General features: G+C 39.6%; 1 protein-coding gene across 1 annotated transcript in view; it reads right to left on the reverse strand.

Moving 5' to 3' along the window:
- Positions 1 to 20,543, reverse strand: part of LOC114645277 (doublecortin domain-containing protein 1-like) — a 559,771-nt gene that overhangs the window by 68,308 nt on the left and 470,920 nt on the right. The window contains exon 20 of the mRNA XM_051922996.1: positions 7,654 to 7,777. Coding sequence (XP_051778956.1) covers positions 7,654 to 7,777 — 124 coding nt within the window. The remainder of the gene's footprint in view (positions 1 to 7,653; positions 7,778 to 20,543) is intronic.

The following is a 20,543-nucleotide window of genomic DNA, read 5'->3' on the forward strand; positions in this document are numbered from 1 at the left end:
AGATAGATAGATAGATAGATAGATAGATAGATAGATAGATAGATAGATAGATAGTATTCTCTTAGCTGACTATTGCCAAAGAGCATCACCCCATCCCAATGTGACAATGTGGCAAAAGGTTAGAGGAAGGTGAGGTTGTAAAACATGGGGTCAAGGCCACTTTGCTTCCCTCTTACAGAAACAGAATTTGTCAAACCTGGCAAATTAAGACAGCAAATGTCAGTCAGAAAGATGCATAACTCACACCAGATGAAAATTATATATAAAACTCAATTTAAATCGTTACTTGAGCCCTTCAATCATTCAACATCATGAAGATACGTGAGGCACCAGAGACTGATTTGGACAAAGTGGCCAAATTCTATTAAAGCCTAAATTGCAGAGCCGAGAAAACTGTTATTATGATGATTTAGTTTCCTTCTTAACAAGCTGAGCCACAACTATTAAGGTTTCTAAAAATATTGTTTTATTTTTGCAGCTCCCCAATTAATATAACTGTAAACTCTAGCATAAACAAGTGCTTTTAATATAGGGCAATTTGCAATATGTTAGCGTTATCAATATAAGTACATCATTTAAATACAGATTTTTTTTCATACTATATTAAATGTATGCTTCTTGTGCAGGTGCAAAATTTAAGGATGTGTCACCTGTACAGAAACAGTATTCACATTTGTTCATGAAGGGCTGACATTGGCTTTACTACTTAGGCAGCTTGAAGTAAAAGAAAGGAAGGCTAGTGTCACTATTGTTGCTCATGACTATAGCTGGTAGAGCTTAAAATTGCTTTTAAAGGTTTTAACCACATAAAAAGGATAACATACATTATATGGTCAAAATTGTTTGGCCACCTGACCATCACACTTATATGAGCTTTTTGGAGGTCCCATTCAAAAACCATGGGCATAATATGGAGTTGGCCACCCCTTTGCAGGTATAAGAGCCTCCACCCTTCTGGAAGAGGCCTTCCACAAGATCTGGGAGTGTGTCTATGGGAAACATTGCCCACTCAGCAGAACTTTGTGAAGTAAGGTGCTTGTGTTGGAAAGAAGACCTGGCTCACAATCGGTGCTCCAATTCATTACAAAGGTGCTCAATAGGTTTGAGGTCAGAGCTCTGTGCAGGACTCTCCGATTTCTTCACATAAGGCTCATCAAAACATGTCTGTATGAGGCTGGCATTTTGCACATGGGGCACAGCCATGCTGAATAGAAAAGGGCTTTCCAAAAGTGTTGACACAAATTTGGACATGCGCAATTGTCTAATATGTTTTTGTATGCTGTAGCATTAACAGTACCCTTCACTCAAAGCCATGGGCCACCCTAAACCCTGAAAAACAACCCCCAACTATTATTTCTCCTCCACCAAATTTTATCGTAGGCACTATGCAGTGCAGAGGGTAGCGCCCTCCTGGCATCCATCAAACCCAGATTGGTGCATCAGACTGACAGAGAGTGAAGCGAGATTCACTCCAGAGAACACATTTCCACTGCTTAAGAATCCAATGGCTGCATGCTTTACACCACGCTTGGCATTAGGCACAGTGATTTGAGGAACTGTGTGTAGCCCATTTCATGAAGCTCCTAACGTGCAGTTCTTGTGCTGGTGTTGCTTTCAGAAGCAGTTTGGAACTCTGTTGTGTGTGATGCAACACGGGATAGGCAATGTTTACAGGCTATGCATTTCAACAGTCAACGGCCCAGCTCTGTATGGTCTACCATTTTGTGATTGAGCTACTGTAGCTGTTAGATGTTTCAACATCACAATAATTGGACTTACAATTGATCAGGGCGTATTTAGCAGTTTCATGCACTTGTGGCAAAGACGATATCCTATGACAGTGCCACGTTTAAAGTCATTGTGCCCTTCAGTACGACCCATTCTTCTGCCAATGGAGACTGCATATCTATCTGCTTGATGTTATGCACCTGTGAACAGTGGGATCAGCTAAAACACCTGAACTCAATAATTTTGAGTGGTGTCCACATACTTTTGGCCATATAGTGTAACTAGTAAGATTGATTCATATACATTTGATAAGCTTGGAAGATTTTTTCTTAGCATTACTTTAATAGCCATTAATGGGAGCGGCTGAAAGATGAAGAAGAAGAAGCATTATAAATATATGACCTTTTCCACAGTGGACAACATAACAGAACTCATAAATACAAGGAAAAAGTTTAAGATAAATGCCACTATGTGGATTAAAACAAAAGAACTATACACAAGGACATGTGCTGTATTTCATAGAAGAGCTGGGAAGATCCCTGTTACGTATCTTTAATATTTTCTAATTTTAATGTACACAATATATCTTGTGGGCAAGATTAGTCAAAAATCTAGCGATATACTATAAAGCCACTACATCACTGGGGTGGATGCTGCATATGGACAAGACAAGGTCAGTAAACAGATGCAAAAGAAAAGCATAGAAAAAAAAAACTATGTCTGATGAAGTCTGACCCAATATGAAAGCCAAGCAGAGTCAAAAAATAAAAATACACTATCATTAGGGGGCCTTTGTCTACAATGCGTGACTTCCTAATCTCGAATTCTATAGATTGGTCTCAGATAATGGCAATTCAGCAGATATGAATGAACACATAATATCCCCAATTTTTTTTTCAACTGATTTTCAATTTATTTTCATCTAAGGATTTCCATTTTTTTCTTACGAAAAGTATCGAAGCAGTTTTGATGCTAATGAATTCATAGCGGCTGTCCTTAACAGTGAGAAGTGGTACAGCACTTTAAAGACTTTGTCACCATTTTCAATCATTTTGTGTTGACGCAATGGGCAGTGAGTCCTAGCTGTGCCATGGAGTAATAGTTGATGGTAGGGGAAGGTGACAATGTTGATGATCCTTCAGGAAATACAGCACACGTCACAGAATGTAAATGGCAGTATGCATGGCCCCACTATATGCTCTCCCACAGGTAAGTGCAGTAAGAAAGGCCTCCCAGCCCTGCTCAGGGAGTACATCCAGTGTAATGGGGAGGTGACACTTTAAGTGATCTCCCAGCAAAGACAGCGTGTCTCTGCTGAGGGGTTAATCATCAGTTAGTGGGGGTTTTGTGTGTCATCATAATGCCTTTTGACTCTACGAGGTCCCATATCGTTTTCATAATCTATACAATGTTTAAGCATAAGGTCAACACTGTATACATACCAATGGTTCATTTTAGTTTAAAATGTTTGTGTTTTCTGATGTAAGACACAGTAATATTACTTCACTGTCATTTCATTAATATGCAAATAAGCATTATGAATTTTTGCTGAAATTTCAATTAGCTGACATTTTCAGTGCAAGTCCTATATTACATACAAACTAGGTTATGAACGAGTTCTCTTCCTGCCAACATTCATAACCTTCCTGTATATGACTTGTGATTTGTCAAATAAAATTTTAATACTTTCAGTCATCCATTAGAGCATTTAAAAGCCCTAAGAGCAATATAAAATTATTTTTTTAATTTATGCAACTGTCCTTAAAGTGTGTTTAACCTAACAGTTACAGTATATGCATGCATTGTTTTGGCAATTTTCATTTACAAGCTTAGTCTAAATGGTTTGTAATTTTCTTATGCTGTGCAAAAAGTAGCTGTTATTTCTTTTATAGAGATTCCTAACATTTCATTAACCTTAGGTGATCTACATGCTGTGGGACAGCACAAAGCAAACCAGCACGATCAGTAAGGTATTTTTAATGCCCCTTATGTAAAGGTTAATGCTGTATTTATCAAGACAGGACCAGCATGTTTTACATTAATATTCAGCAAAGAACAACTTGTAAAGATTATTGTTGTTTTCACTGCAAGAATGATTTTGCTGCTTAGCTTGCTCCAGTTAAATGTCTTCTATGTCATCTATGCACTCAACGTGCCTCAGACTGTAAATGTGACAATAAAACTCAGTATGAAACATTATAATATGGCTGACTCTCACAGGACTGGATTGCTTCTGTAAAATCTCATTATGTAACCAATTCATTTCTGTTACATTTCTGCACATACTTATTCAGATTTAATTCATTTTAATGGTAAGCTCTTGATAACTTAAAGCTTTACTTCAAATTCATGGAGGAAAAAGGATACTTTAATGTAGGCCTACTAGAAAAGGAGAACAAACTGTTAAATTCATCAACAATGAACTTTATTTTGTTGGTATGGAAGAATAGGTAGTCTTGGCCCAGTTACATTCACCATTTTCATTAAACTGCTTTTATTTCTGCACATTACATGTTTACATTTACAGACTCAAACCCAATTCACCCAATTCAAGGTCTCAAGGGTTGTGAGTCTCTTCTGGCGGTTGTGGATACAAGGCAGGAAACAACTTTGGTTAATGCTAACAAAGGGCACATATCTGTCCTTGTCTTCTTAGACCTGAGCACAGCATTGGACACCATAGATCAACACAGTATACCTTACGCAATGGGAGAATCTCTTGGGCAGTGTTTTAAACTGCTTATGTTTCTTCGTGCCAGTCCCAAGCCCGGATAAATGAGGAGGGTTACGTCAGGAAGGGCATCTGGTGTAAAATTTTGCCAAATCAATATGCGGACAAGATGATCCGCTATGGCAACCCCTAATGGGAGCAGCCAAAAGAAGAAGAAGCAGAAGATAGTTATATTTGACTGATAGAAAATTCTTTTGTGAGTCTTGGTGATTGTAGTTGGGGATTCATGATTCTGTAAATTGCAATGGTTTCCAAATTAAGCACTGGGGAATCACTGGGGTTGCAGGTCTTTGTTCCAACCAAATTCACAATCACTGATATTAATTGATAATAACTGATTTCATTTAATTAGCTAGTGTTTTTTTCTCTCTTATTCTACATTCAGAATAGCATAGTAGTATGATTTTTTTATATTCATAAGACATTTAGAAATAATTCTATTTTTGCTATAGCTTTGCATGCTTAACTTTTTTTTGTTGTTTTCCTATTAATTTGCCATTTTGCTTTGTACCCTTCCCCACCATAACCTATCGTCTATGGAGGAGGAGCGAAAGCTTTAGATTCATCAAAAATTCCGATCTCCGTTTTATGATGGATCTCGATTGTTTAGGTTCCCCGATACAGAAAACATCGATATCTCAATGATGGATACAGTATGTGTGTCTGTGTGTCACAATTTGTTGAGGGCAGCCTAGAGCTAAAACGGCAGGACGTAAAAATACCAAACTCGAAACTTAAGCCTGTTATGAGATGATGATGTGCTGATTCGTTTTTGAGCCAAATCGTGCAAGAGAAAGAAGCACTCTAGAGGAACCCTCAAATTAATTTTTGATTATTGTAATTCTACTTGTCAATTGCTATTACAATGACCTATTTTATGATCAGAAAGAACAGCATCAGAGCGGTAAATAATTACTGAAATGTTATAGAATAGTTCAGGTAACTTGATTCCTAGGGGGCAAAGCCTACTAATGCTCATGTCCGAATTTTTTCTATGTAGTTTGCTCTTCTCGTTTCATCCTGATAATGACAATAACCAGCAGAGCAAGGCAAACCAAACTGAGTGATAAAATGCTTCAACTACTTCAGCATCAGAAAATCTATTGATTAGTAAATAATGGATAAAATACCCAGAACAACTATAAAAGCAGAATGAAAATTAGGATGAAAATATTGTTAAAAAGTAAAATAAAAAACAAAAAAATATCAGACTTAGTTTTGTAATTTCAATGAATCCAAAACACAGAAACTGGGAAATAACAGTCCACATAATTAGAATAGGAGTCCAGTTAAAACAAATATTATTTGGAACAAAAACTTGCAACCACAGTGGGACCCTAGGACTGAGTCTGGGAACCAATGGTGTATGGATCTATTCTGGGCCCAGCTGCTGTTTAATCTAAATGCTACCATTAGGCCAAATTATTTCGAAGCACAAGGAGAACTACCACAGTTATGCAGTTAGATAGATAGATAGATAGATAGATAGATAGATAGATAGATAGATAGATAGATAGATAGATAGATAGATAGATAGATAGATAGATAGATAGATAGATAGATAGATAGATAGATAGATAGATAGATAGATAGATAGATAGATAGATAGATAGATAGATAGATAGATAGATAGATAGATAGATAGATAGATAGATAGATAGATACTTTATTAATCCCCAAGGGGAAATTCACAGTTGACACAAAGCTTTACTTATCTATAGCACCTGATGACTCTAATGCTCTGGGTCCTCCTATCCAATGTCTTACTTGTATTTCTAAATGAATGACTAATAATTTCCCAGCTAAATAAGGAAAAAACAGAAGTCTTTATGATTGGCAAAAATGGATATAGTGAAACTATTAGAGATAAACTATCCCTTTGCATTAAAAGTCAAGGCATAGGTAAGAATTTAGGTGTAATCATGGACTCTGTCCTAAACTTTAAACCTCACATTAACCATATTCCTCGGCCAGCATTTTTCCATTCAAGGAACATTGTAAAAAATTAAGACCTCATTCATTCACACTTTTTTTTTAGTCGACTAGATTACTGGTATGCCCTACTAACAGGACTACCTAAGAAAGAAGAAAATCAGTTGTAATTAAATCAGAATGCAGCAGCAAAAATCTTAACCGGCACATCTTACCAGTCTTAGTATTGTTATATTGGCTACCCATGTCCCATAGAATTTACTTTAAAATACTATTAATGGTATATAAAGCTCTAAATAATCTTGCTACTTCCTATATTTCAGAATGCCTGTTCCCCAAACCCTAACCTTAACCTGTTATTATTCCAAGAGGTAAGCATGAAAGAAGTACCAAGGCAGCCTTTTGCTGCAATGCACCAAAAATCAGATTACTTCATCAATAGAGATATGTCAGGATAACACCACTGGATCATTTTAAAAAACTCCTTAAAACCCACTTTTATAAATTTGTCTTTTTGATAAGTACATTTGAGTTGTACTGCTAATAGACTGCACATGCACAGAATTATACTCCTCATGGATCTACAGTCTTTACTAATCTCTACTTTTCTCTGCTTTCTTTTCTGATTTTCTGTGGTGGCACCACCACCTGACTGAGGTACTGTGCCACCATCTGTGATGCTTGAATTAAGGTGGGTGCCCAAGCAGTTCTAAAGACCCACTGTGCCAAGTTCCCCCTGTTTATGCTAGATACAGTGACTTTGGAATCCCTGCAGATTGTGTTTTTTTTTTTTGCACTTATTTTTAATTTTTTCTGTCCTCCTGGCCATCTGATCTTATGATTGTGTTTTTCTTTTGTTATAACAATTTCTGGTTATTTTGTAAAGCACTTTGAGCTGCATCCTTGTATGAAAATGTGGTATATAGCTACATGCTGTTGTTGCTGGCAAAGACACAAGTCAATTGCAGGGTCCTCTCATGCATACACTCACAAAGGGAGCCCATTTCAAACTACCAGGTAACCTGACCTGCACACCTTTGAGATGTGGGAGGACATGCAACCTACACACAGACAATAAAAAAGCGCAGGATTCAAATCCATAATACATAATACTTAGCAGTAGCACTAACCATTGTGTTGCCCACACTATGTGCTTGCTGAGCTATAATGCAGAAAATAAAAATTCAAAGGTAAACACACAAAAATAAAGCATTCATATGAAGATGCTTAAACCAATTTGTCCAGTTTCAAATGAAGATTACCTCATTCAAATCTCCATTCGGCAGCACAGGCCACATGTAGGTCAATTTATTCCATAATGGATTCTCCACTTTTGAAAATTTCCACTGTCCTACTTTAGCTGTACCCTCGTGCTTGATGGCCCATCTGATGACAGAAAAAAAATAATTAAAATTGTAAAGAAAACTAAACAGACTACTAATAATTCATGTATAAAATTTTATATAAAAGACATGTTTTTAATTGCGACATAAATAGAAGTTAGCGGTGCATGCTAAATTGTTGCTTTAATTCAAAGTAAACAGTGTGCTATATAATTCACATAATCCCTTTAACAATAGTAACATATTTAAATCATCTCTCTTTTTTATAACCTTATAGTCAGGATGTCAGGAGTCAATTTAGTGCCTGTCATCAATGATGCTGACACCATGTCTAAAGACGGGAAGGACAAGCATATGTGAACGTCTCAAAGAGTGTGCAACCAATGAAAAATTTATGAGAATGATAAAACAAAACAATAGACACAAACATTTAGCTTATATAATAAACGATGGACATTCAAAAAGTTTCCGCACTTTTATATTTTCGTTGGAAACGGTGAAGGCGAGAGGAGTAGTAATTGGGCATTAAAAAGTTGGTACGTCGCTGGGAATATTGCATCGCAATGAAGGTGACTATCATAGAAAAGTGATGTTATTAGTTAAAATTATTAATAGAGTTAAAAAAAGTGCGGAGACTTTTTGAACAACCCTTGTATGAGTGTCTTGGAGATTATATTATGTAAATAATGTTTCGCATTTTTTAAATATGTATCTTTGTAAATAATGTTAATCACAAGCATTTAAAAAAAATTCATGAACTAAATGAATGTATCAAGTGTCAGAGATTATAGGGATATTACAGAAGAGAAGATAAAGTCAGAAACACCAGAAAAAAAGAGATTGTATGTTGCAGACCACTACATTCAAAGCAGTTAACAAAACTAAATTCGATTCTAGCCAGAAGATTGTTCAAAAATGTGTTTTTTTCAGTAAATCTATGGTTTTATAACAAAGTGGAACACTATTTTAGACTTTAATAAGATATCCACCCTGACGTCATGGGTCACAAGGCACATGCATTTCAAGCCAAGCATTGTACCTCCCATGTAAGCCAGAAACGTGAAATGGCGAGGCACATAGAATCAAACACAGAAAAAGATGCTACCATTATATGGATAAAATTATAAACAAATGGAAAATACAAATGGAAAAATATGAATGGGTTCTTGAAAATAGGTGCTGGTTATTTTATGCAGCTTTTTGTTCATCATTCTTAAATATACTGATTATAAATTCAGGAGGTTGCAATTAAGACCAACCTGGAGTGGATCTCTGCAGGTTGAAACACTAACAATGTTAGACTGAGCACCTCAGAGTCTCAGCCTCAGTAGAACTGTAGCTCGTTGGCATCAAGTAGACAAGAGAAGAACAAAAAGATGTCAAAGTTAAAAGAAAACTTATGGCAAATCCCAGGAAGGTTCAAGGTTTTTATTTAGTCATATATACACAAGAAAAACCATGCCTTCTCTGTAACATCCAGTACCAGAAAGAAATAAAGTACACAGTATAGGTTAAAACTTACACAGAAATCCTAAAATATTTACACCATTGGGAAACATTTTTTTTTTTGCTAAATAAATTCTACCAATCGGAAATTTTTATTAACTCCGATATTTTTTAAAGATGTATAGCACTGGGAAGAATTTCTGGAGCAACTTTGGAAGAATTTACTACTGGATCACTTAATACAGCAGTATACCAAAACTGTTTGTTTCAGTTTTATATTTTCAGAGAGGCCACACATAATACTGACTTTTACTCGCAAGATACACACTCACTGAGCAAATCATTAGGCACACTATACTAATACTACTAGGCAGGGCCTCCTTGTGCTCTCAAAACAGCTACAGTCCTTCATAGCATGGACTCCACAAGTTGTTGTAAACATTCTTTTAAGATTCTGGTCCATGTTGACTTGACTGCATAAAGCTGTTTCTGCAGCTTTGTTAGCTGTACATTCATGCCACCAATGTCCCGTTTTACCACATCTCAAAGGAGTTTTTCAGATGTAGGTCTGGTGATGGGGAAAGCCACTGAAAAACACTGAACTTATTGTCATATTGGTAAAACCAGTTTGAAATGACTTTTATTCTGTGACATGCTACGTTACCATGCTGGAAGTAGCCATTAGAAGATCTGTAAATAGTGGCTGAAAGGGATGCACATGGACAGCAACGGTAGGCCATGGTATTTAACTGATGACTAATATTTGACCCAAACTTTGCCAAGAAAACATTCCCCACACATTTACACCATCACCACCACCAGCCCGAACTGCTGACACAAGGAAGGTTCGGTGCATGGATTCATTCTTTTGGTATATATACTGTATATATTCATGGCATTCGTAGTCTGAATCACAATCTGATTGTATGGGTGGTTACCTGCCAGGTAACGCTTGTGGTTGGTCAGCAAGTCGGCTACAGACTACGAATGCCATGAATGTAATTACCCCGATCTACATACTGTCAAATAAACGAACCACACGCCGTAGCGCAACGTTAGGGGCTTCGCCGCTGATGTTCGAGGTTCGATTCCCGAGAGGGGATGCAGTGAGTGTGTACGCCTGATGAGCCCAGAATTAGGGCGAAACACGTGTCGCGTACTCTTTGCATTATTTGACAGTAAAACTATTTCAACCATATATATATATATATATATATATATAGAGAGAGAGAGAGAGAGAGAGTATATATACTGTATACAGTATATACATACATACAGTTTATAAATATATATAAATAAAAATATATATACATTTTTCATGTTTCATAATATTTACAATGGTCTGTTGTGTAAAACATCTAACATACTTCATGTCTAGTTCATTGGAATCCTGAATTGAATAAAGAAGCATGAAATTTTAAATTTCTTACGAATATGCACTGGAATATTTTCAATAGCTCAAAATAATAGTTGGAACTGCAAGACCACTGATATAAATATTTAGAAGTAGTATGAAATATGAAAAAAAGAAAGAGAAAGAATGTAAAGGCAGTCAATACAAACAAAGCCTAAAATAAAATCTATACCTAGTGTCACCACTTGGGGGAGACAAGACTCCATGAAAAGTTTTATTTACTGTTTATAATTTATTTAGAAATGCCCCCACAAAGTCCCTTAAAGCATTCAGAGTTTTATCAGCAGAAAATCACTGAGACATATTTCTTAACACATTAATAGAAATAGTAAGATATCTAATATATACAGGTAAGATAATCAAGTGCAAATCAGTATTGATCCTCCTTACATTTCTGTCTTGTACTGTATATGAACTTTTTAAATGTGTTTCAGAAATGGAATAAAGATTTTTACATTAACAGAGACAGAGATGACACTCATTCATCAATTGTCCAAACCATCTTTTTCTGTTACAGCACTGGACACAAGAGACAACAAGAAAGAAAATGTCTGTTTGTTGCAGGGAACATTTATTTATATACAAAAAAAAGAACACATTTTATTTGTACATTTATTTTATAGAAGACCACTCTATAATTAAACATCTTTGCCCCACTTCTCTAAACTGGATTAGTAGTTTCAAATATGAACGAAGAAATCACCTTATTCTAATGAATACCACCACATTGTGTTTGGCTGCAGGGTTGCAGGTACAGTGCAATCGTTCTCATACATTTTTAAAAACTGGGGCGCAAGGCAGGTTAAAGAACTTGCTGCCAGGGTCACTTATTGAACTGGAGGATGGGGCTGAACTGGTGGTCTTGCCATTCCCAAGCCATTTTATTATCAATAACCACATTCATTCATACCATGCCAAATTGAGAGGTTTTAGTTAAAACATGTGTTTGAGAAGTGGGATGTTAGGAGCAAACGTGCATGGTTATAAGAAAACATCCACAAAACCCACATAGATGGCAACCAGGTCAGGAATTAAAGCCATGTGCCTGGAGGGAAACCGCAGAATAATGTCAATTTTATTAGCTACTCTATCAGTGGCTGGATCTATTTGCTTGATATTTTGTGAAATGTTTTAGGTGCATTATATGTTTGCTTGCATTAAAGAAGACAAGTGCAAAAAATGCTGTTACTGCCGTCTTTGTGACATGCAACAACTAAGTCAAGTTACTTTATAAAAGGGTAATAAATCAACTAATTTAAATGTTATTTGGTATCACTTTAGATTAGTTGTTCCTAATACGCTGTACTTACTGTGTAATTCCCTGTATAATTACAGTAATCCCTTGCTGTATCGCGCTTCGCCTTTCGCAGCTTCACTCTATCGCGGATTTTATATGTAAGCATATTTAAATATATATCGCGGATTTTTTGCTGGTTCGCGGATTTCTGCGGACAATGGGTCTTTTAATTTCTGGTACATGCTTCCTCAGTTGGTTTGCCCAGTTGATTTCATACAAGGGACGCTATTGGCAGATGACTGAGAAGCTACCCAACTTACTTTTCTCTCTCTCTCTCTTGCGCTGACTTTCTCTGATCCTGACATAGGGGGATTGAGCAGGGGGGCTGTTCGCACACCTAGACGATACGGACGCTCGTCTAAAAATGCTGAAAGATTATCTTCACGTTGCTACCTTCTGTGCAGCTGCTTTGTGAAGTGACATGCTGCACGGTGCTTCGCATACTTAAAAGCACGAAGGGCACGTATTGATTTTCGATTGTTTGTTTTTCTCTGTCTATCTCTCTCTCTCTCTTTCTCTGCTCCTGACGGAGGGGGTGTGAGCTGCCGCCTTCAACAGCTTTGTGCCCCGGTGCTTCGCTTAACTTCGCAGCCCTATTGATTTGCTTTTCTCTATCTCTCTGACATTATCTGCTCCTGATGCGCACTCCTTTGAAGAGGAAGATATGTTTGCATTCTTTTAATTGTGAGACGGAACTGTCATCTCTGTCTTGTCATGGAGCACAGTTTAAACTTTTGAAAAAGAGACAAATGTTTGTTTGCAGTGTTTGAATAACGTTCCTGTCTCTCTACAACCTCCTGTGTTTCTGCGCAAATCTGTGACCCAAGCATGACAATATAAAAATAACCATATAAACATATGGTTTCTACTTCGCGGATTTTCTTATTTCGCGGGTGGCTCTGGAATGCAACCCCCGCGATGGAGGAGGGATTACTGTACAGAGTATTTAGGTGTTATAACCTTGTACTTACTGTGTAGTACAGTGTAACACTATAATTAAGCACTCAGTTGTAATTGTTATTCCACAATTTTTATAAGTATGTATATAAATTATGGAATAACAATTATAATTGAGGGCTTAACCACAACATTACATTGTGTTACACAGTAAACACAAGGTAACACCTTGTTACTCTGTAATTATACAGGTCTTTACATGGGAAGTAGAGCGCAATTAGGGACACCTAATCTAAAGTGATACCAAACGTCCTGGGTGCATATAGTTTTTTTAATCCGCAATATATTTTTCGAAAGTCCACACCACAATATCCAATCCACAATATTTCCTTCCCATCCTACAGTTGACAGTCATCCACTGCCACCCAACTTGGACTTAACTCTTGGAGCAAGATGGCTTCCTTTAATGATAGACCTTCAGGAGCATTGGCCTCACATAGTGGAAGCACTTCTGGGTCATACAGAAGCCTCCCAAATCAGGAAGGTGTATTCCTAACTGCACCCCCTGGTGGCACCCAAGGACCCCGACAGGGTTGCCATTCGAAACTACAAGTCCCAAGCAACCCTGCAGGTGTCCAGGCTGGGGCCAAAGGAGAGGGGCACTACCGTCTGTCATACTGAACTGAACTGTACTCATGGATGAACTGTTCAGAATCCTCCAGTCCATCCATTATTCTTTTAACTCGACCAGGATAGGAATCAATAACAATCCCGGCTGTAATGTGCATCTTTGCACGTTATCCTTCCATTATGACTTCCCAATCAGGCAAGGATTCACTTTTCATCCCAGTCAGGATGCTAGTCCATCTACCATGCCACTTACACCATAAAGTTTAAATTGGATTTTGAATAATAAAGAACCATGGTAGCATATATTTTATTAAACTTCACTTTGCTGATGCAGTTTCTTGTATGTGACTCCTCGGGGTCTCTTTAGAAAATCTCTTATGTATGCATGGAAGGGAAACATTACCAGTGTGTGTTGGGGTATATGTCAATATAAACCGTAGGTAGCATTCATATGTACAGAAACAGGGAAAACATGGCATGAAAAACAAACAGCTCTTACTTTGATTGACTTAACTAACTTTTTATTCAAGAATGAAAATATGCTGATGTTCTGGCTACCAAAATATTTTCTTTACACTGCACCGAGTCCCAAGACTTGCACACTACACCATACACAGCTCTCAAAGAGAATAAAACTTCTAAACTTTATAAGTGCAGAGAATCCCCGTTGAATTCCTTAGCCTCACATGACTCCATTCACTCCAGACTCGTTGCCCCTCAAATCCAAAGCTGCTGCTATTTTTAGATCTAACAAGTACAATTCAAAAATCTGCTATGGGACTGGATACTAAGAATTACTCTGTCTTGCACAGTCGTGGGTTTTAAGGCTAATGCAAGTGATCCAGGAGAAAAGCGCCTATATGCACTAAAGTGTGCCTTTAACATGCGACCCCTGCAGCCAGGAGTCCATCCTGTTTTTGGTTTCCTTCACATTAAAACCACGCTTTCAGTGCAAATCACTATTATCCCAACCAATTGCTGGGTGTTTCCTAAAAGCCTTCTACCAATCATAATTTTCTCTTAACACACTATGACAAAACTTAACCAGTTTGCCTTTCAAATATTTTGATGAATAAAGTCTAAAATGTTACTTAATAGTAAAGAGAAAGTAAAAGCACTTATAGCTATGAATGAGAACGAGACATAACAATCAAGTGGGGTACCCAATTAAAGGATCAAAGCATTAAGAAAAAGATGCTTTCGCTATTATTTTTAATTGCATAAAATACATTTTCTAAAAAAAAATCAAGTAGGTCCAAGCCCCCCATGACACAGAATTAAACGCAATGGGTTTGACAATGTGATATTCTTGTCTTAAAAACTGAAGTACTCATAAAGAGTTACCATTTGCTGGCAACATTATATATAATGGAAACAGTGCAGAAGAAGGAGAAAGAGTTTGGGTGGCCCCTCAAAACCTTTTTGAGACATGAACAAGATACAGTCCTGGTAAGAGAGTTACTCTGCTAATAAATAATTAGGGGAGAGCCGAATAAAAACTTTTTTTTCTGCAAACAAAGACAATTAAAATATGCAAATATAAGAATTTAATGAATGGCTGGCAGACAAGCACTCCTCCTTGTTAAATGCTTAAACATGTCTTTGTATCATCTTAGTGCTTACACCAAATATTTATAAAGGACTTTTGTGTTTTAATAAGTAAAATAATTTGCCATAATTGTATTTTTTTCACTGTTTGTTGTTTCATCAGAAAATAGCTTTTAAATTACAGACCTCTTTTTGTTGTAGAACCAAAACAATTATGAAAGTAAAAAGAATTGGGTAATTAAAAGGTAATTTCTGCACATTAGATCATACATTTTTCAAAAGTGCTAGCCTTCATCTGCTAGATGTTTACTTTTTATCCAGGCTTTTGCTGATGTACCACCCCATCAAGGCTGACATTTAAATGAGCGAGTATTCAACACAAATGTAATCATTTGTACTGCATCCAATGCGGCACCATACTGTGATGATTGCTGCTGAGAGCCATTCGCGGTCCCCCAAATGGGGGGAAAAACGAGAGGAAATGTTATCAATTTACATTTTTCTGTGATTAACTTTTATGCAAAGGAGGGTCTGATCTTGCTCCTGTCTCACCTGAATCATGTGGATCATCAAAGACAAATTGAGCATCACTTATTTAAAAGACAGGCTCGAAAATACCCTACAGCTGCACTGCAAAACACAAAGAGTAGGCCATGAACTTTTATAATGCAACAAAAACATTGAAAATGAAATATTGTCCGTGTTTTATAATAGTACATGAAACAAATATATGTAAACAATGAATTGAAAAATCCCTCTGAAAGAGATCATTCTGACATCTGTCAGATAGATAGATAGATAGATAGATAGATAGATAGATAGATAGATAGATAGATAGATAGATAGATAGATAGATAGATAGATAGATAGATAGATAGATAGATCATCCACAACTATATCATGATAAATGCTTATATATAAATAAATAAATAGATAAAGGGAGGGGCCAGTAATTACTACATAAAAAGTTTTTTTATACAAAGATACTTAATTTCATCAGAGTAGAACTTTGTTCTTTTTGCAAACCAATAAAAGGTGTCATTTTGCTTGGCTTTTCTCTACATTCATAATGGCTAACACGGTACAACACCCTAGTACTGCAAACATACTGTAACTTGTAAATATTTGAGCAAAACAAAAAAGAAGCAGAGCTCACAGCTGGACAATTTCTTTGGATCTGAAATGATCCAGCATGCAGTGACAGTCTGCACAGACAGGAGTGCACAGAGAAAGAGGGAGAACAAGAGAAAAGAAAGGAAAAGAGCGGCAAAGAAATGCTTCAGAGCATCTGTTGTCTTTAATGGGAGATCTTTATGAAAACAGGGCAAACAATGAAACAGCTAACAGAATGAGACTCTTCATTCAAGCTATTGAAGAATAACAGATCAATGTCTTCTCAAACCTCTTTCTGTCATTAGTGGAAATGTATGCTTTCAATTGTCACTTTGTTTAGCGGTGTTACCAGCAGTTTCTCTCTTCCATGAGGGTGAGATCTTTGATGCTGTGTTAGCTGGAGCTATGTTAGTTGGATTGTTAGGGCTGGCAGAGGAGCTTGTACTGCACTGTTTAAGTACTCAAGGAAGGGATTCATAGATTGCAAAATGTTACCAGGGGAAAGGATGCTGCCAAGCTTGAGCAGGCAGCATTAAGTCTCACGGAAATCCTTTAGGAAAAAGAGAGATAGGGACATTTGGAGGAGAAGAGCTTCTACAAATACTAGTGTGGGAGTACAGGAGCTCCTCCTCTCTTTATGTGGCCCAGAAGGGTAATAGGAAGCTTTGAGGCATCACTGCTAAGCACTGGCCACCGTGCCATTGTATATTATAGCAAAGATTTGAAAGTAATTCAGTAAGAAACAAGAAATCAATGTAATTGAACTAGTTGATAAGTACGATAAGTTTATTGAACTTTTTCTGAGTCTACCCCTTCTTCTTAGGTGGTTTGTCCCTAAGTGGTAGGCAATCCTACAACAGAATAAAAATATTTTCACTCCCAATCTAAAATAAGGCATTCTCCCTTTTCTGTTACCCTAATTTTAGAAGACCACCATCTTCTAGCATCCTACTTACAGTAGAAAGTAGGGTGAAATGACACCTTTCATTGGCTAACTAAACAGATTACAAATGCAAGCTTTTGCGGCATCTAAGGCCCCTTCATCATCTTGCCTGATGAAGGGGCCTTAGTTGCCTCGAAAGCTTGCATTTGCAATCTGTTTAGTTAGCCAATAAAAGGTGTCATTTCACTGTACTTTCTCCTGTATCAGTCTATGGTGTGGCAGGTGGCCGGGTGTGGTCCGCAGTCGCCTGCCTATTTAAGGAGCCGCCTCCCTGCAATCAAGGTTGGAGTCGGGTGAGGAGGTGGACAAGGTCAGAGGAGGCGGCAAGGAGAGGCCCTGAGTGTGTTGTGTTTGGAAGAGAGAAGAGATGGCCAGTGAAAAGCCGGGGACTGTGAGAGACTGTGGGGGTTTGTTGGTGTGGTGCACTTAGACTTGCATTATATTAATTGTGTAAATAAACGTGTGGTGATGGATTTCAATGTGTCTGCCTGCCTGTGTCCGGGAGCTCCCTTTCACAGTGGCGTAGTCGCGCAGGATGCTCCACCGGGGTCGAGGTGGGGACCTGTATTGTTAGAAAGTTTTGTGAAAGGCCCGGCACAGCAGGCACACTCACCCACGAGCCGCAGGGGTGGCTTGCACCCAACCCCGCACGTACCGGGAGTGTCGCGGACCACGGGAGGTCCGCTGTTGGACTTTTTGTTGTTTCAGGGGTAGCTCGGGAGCGCGGCGGCAGCTAGGAGAGCTGCCAGGAAGTAGATGCTGCACACACAACAGCCGCAGAAGCCGCGGAGCTGCCCAGAATCTCGCCCTCGAGTGTGGAATGAGGGCGAGGAGGCCGCAGACCGAAGGTCCCTCCTCGTAACAGGCATGGGATTGGGCAGCGTGTCCTGTCCTCCCACCAACGATTGGTCAGAGGCGGGAGCAGGGAATGTCCATCTTGTGCCGATGAGAAACCCGAGTGGGCTGCAGGGAAGAGCCCACGGAGAGCAGTCGGCGAGGCACAGCGGGGAAGGTACGTGGAACCGACCCCGTGAAGCTCTGGACGCCAGCGGGGCTGGATCTGCCCTTTTACCATGGGCAGACTCGAACCGTCAGGGCGTCCCAAAATAAGAGGAGGAAGCAGCTTGGGGAAGCCAGTTCCTCCGACAGGGGAGGACGCGCTGCTGGGTGCGCGCGTTCCTCGGGGGGCCGTCCTCTGCCGAGGCAGAGGACAACCCCGCAGGCTGGGAGGCGAGACAAACGAGTGCCCCAGTTGACGGTGCAGTGGCGGGGGTCACGGAACTCTCGGGCCGGGAGCCTGAGAGTAAAAGTTTCAGGGCGCCGGACGGAGCGGAGAGCGTTGGCCCAAGCAGGGAAAAGACGCACAGAGGCACCGCGTCAGGGCAATGTCTCCGCCCCTTGTTTTTCTTTTTGTTGCAGGGGACCGGGCCCTGGGCTGAAATTGATTGACCTGCCGCATGGGAATATCCGCCCTCACGGGACTGTCCGCTGGCCCCGTCGGGTTTCAGCGTGGAGGGGAGTTATGTGGCAGGTGGCCGGGTGTGGTCCGCAGCCGCCTGCCTATTTAAGGAGCCACCTCCCTGCAATAAAGGCTGGAGTCGGGTGAGGAGGTGGACAAGGTCAGAGGAGGCGGCAGGAGAGGCCCTGAGTATTGTGTTGGAAGAGAGAGAGAGAGACAGCTGTGAAGAGCCAGGACTTTGTGAGACTGTGGAGTTTGTTGGTGTGGTGCACAGTGACTTTTGTATATAGTGTGAAATGTATAATAAACGTGTGGTGAAGGCAAGTAATGTGTCTGCCTGTCTGTGTCCAGGAGCACCCTTTCACAATGGCTAACACGGTACACCACTCTACTGCTATGGATATACCAGCATCTTACTTAGGCCAGGTACTGGGTAACAGCCTTCTGTGGCCTGTGCCTTATTGTCAGAAGGGGACCTTGTTTTTCGATTTCCTGGATACTCCAGTTACTGATTGTGTCAGGGTTGTCTGTGTAGGTATTTGCTGTCTTGCAAAGGAGTCACCGCTTTGAAGTCTGGCTGGTTGAGTATACAAACAATACCACGTGTGATAAAAGAACTGCTGCTTCCTTGGAGGATCCTGGATAATCCAGTTACTGATTGTGTCAGGGTTGTTTGTGCAGGTATTTGCTGTCTTGCAAAGGAGTCACCACTTTGAAGTCTGGCCTTGGAGGATGTCTGTATTTACCTGAAATTAACATGTTTGACAATATTGGTTTCTTATCAGCAGATCTGTACTCATTAATGGTAGGTAACAGTACACTCTGTTCACTTGTGTTTTCATTAATTGTTAAATCCAGGAAATTTAGATGTGCCATTGATTAAACTGATTGTCCAGGACTGACAACAGCAGGGACTGAAGGAGATTTAAACTCCTGGGCAGCAGAAGGCAGGGGGGACAGTCCACAGAAAACGCTGCCAAGACACTCAGACAGAGCACAGGGGCTCGCAGGCAGACAAGGGTACGTGGTTGGCACAACGTGAGGCACAAGAACGGCAACACTTCCAGGGAGGAAGAGACAGCTCCACAAGGAGACGCCGGTTGTGGGTCCAGCGAGAGAGGGAAGCCGCATGAAAGGACCAAGCAAAGCTGACAGACGAGAAATGAGGCGTGCCTAGGTCACAGTAACACAAGGAGCCCAGAGTGGAAGAAGAAGGAACAACGAAGAGACGCTGACAGGGATTCAACAATTTGACACAACTTCTGTTGGGAAACGAGTGTCCGGGGAACAGAGTGCATCCATGGACAGTTGAAGAATTAAGTGTTAGGGTAACACAGTGCGAAAACTGGACTCTGCATCACTAAAGGTTGTATCCTCCACTTCTTGCTTTTAATGGACTTTTAGAGTGTGGACTGTGTGATTGCCTTTAAAAAAAAGGAAATTCGTTCCTGATATGTTTAGATTTTGTTAGGTTCGTTTATCTTTTTAATGTACTTTTTATTGTCTTGTGTAATAGAACTTATTGTTGTTTTTTTTCTGAAATTACTGTTGTGTCTTTCATTGTGGGCGGCACGGTGGCGCAGTGGGTAGCGCTGCTGCCTCGCAGTTGGGAGACCTGGGGACCTGGGTTCGCTTCCGGGTCCTCCCTGCGTGGAGTTTGCATGTTCTCCCCGTGTCTGCGTGGGTTTCCTCCGGGCGCTCCGGTTTCCTCCCACAGTCCAAAAACATGCAGGTTAGGTGGATTGGCGATTCTAAATTGGCCCTAGTGTGTGCTTGGTGTGTGGGTGTGTTTGTGTGTGTCCTGCGGGGGGTTGGCACCCTGCCCAGGATTGTTTCCTGCCTTGTGCCCTGTGTTGGCTGGGATTGGCTCCAACAGACCCCCGTGACCCTGTGTTCGGATTCAGCGGGTTGGAAAATGGATGGATGGATGGATCTTTCATTGTGTGTTTACTCACCGCCCAATTTAAAGAAACCTGTGTGCTATTATTGGTAAATTTCAGGAGTTCCTAGTCTCTTAATAAAACTGGGTGGCGTAGTCGGATATTTAAATGGTGTCAAAGTT

The sequence above is a fragment of the Erpetoichthys calabaricus genome, chromosome 2, assembly GCF_900747795.2.
Source record: "Erpetoichthys calabaricus chromosome 2, fErpCal1.3, whole genome shotgun sequence".
Lineage (NCBI taxonomy): Eukaryota > Metazoa > Chordata > Cladistia > Polypteriformes > Polypteridae > Erpetoichthys > Erpetoichthys calabaricus.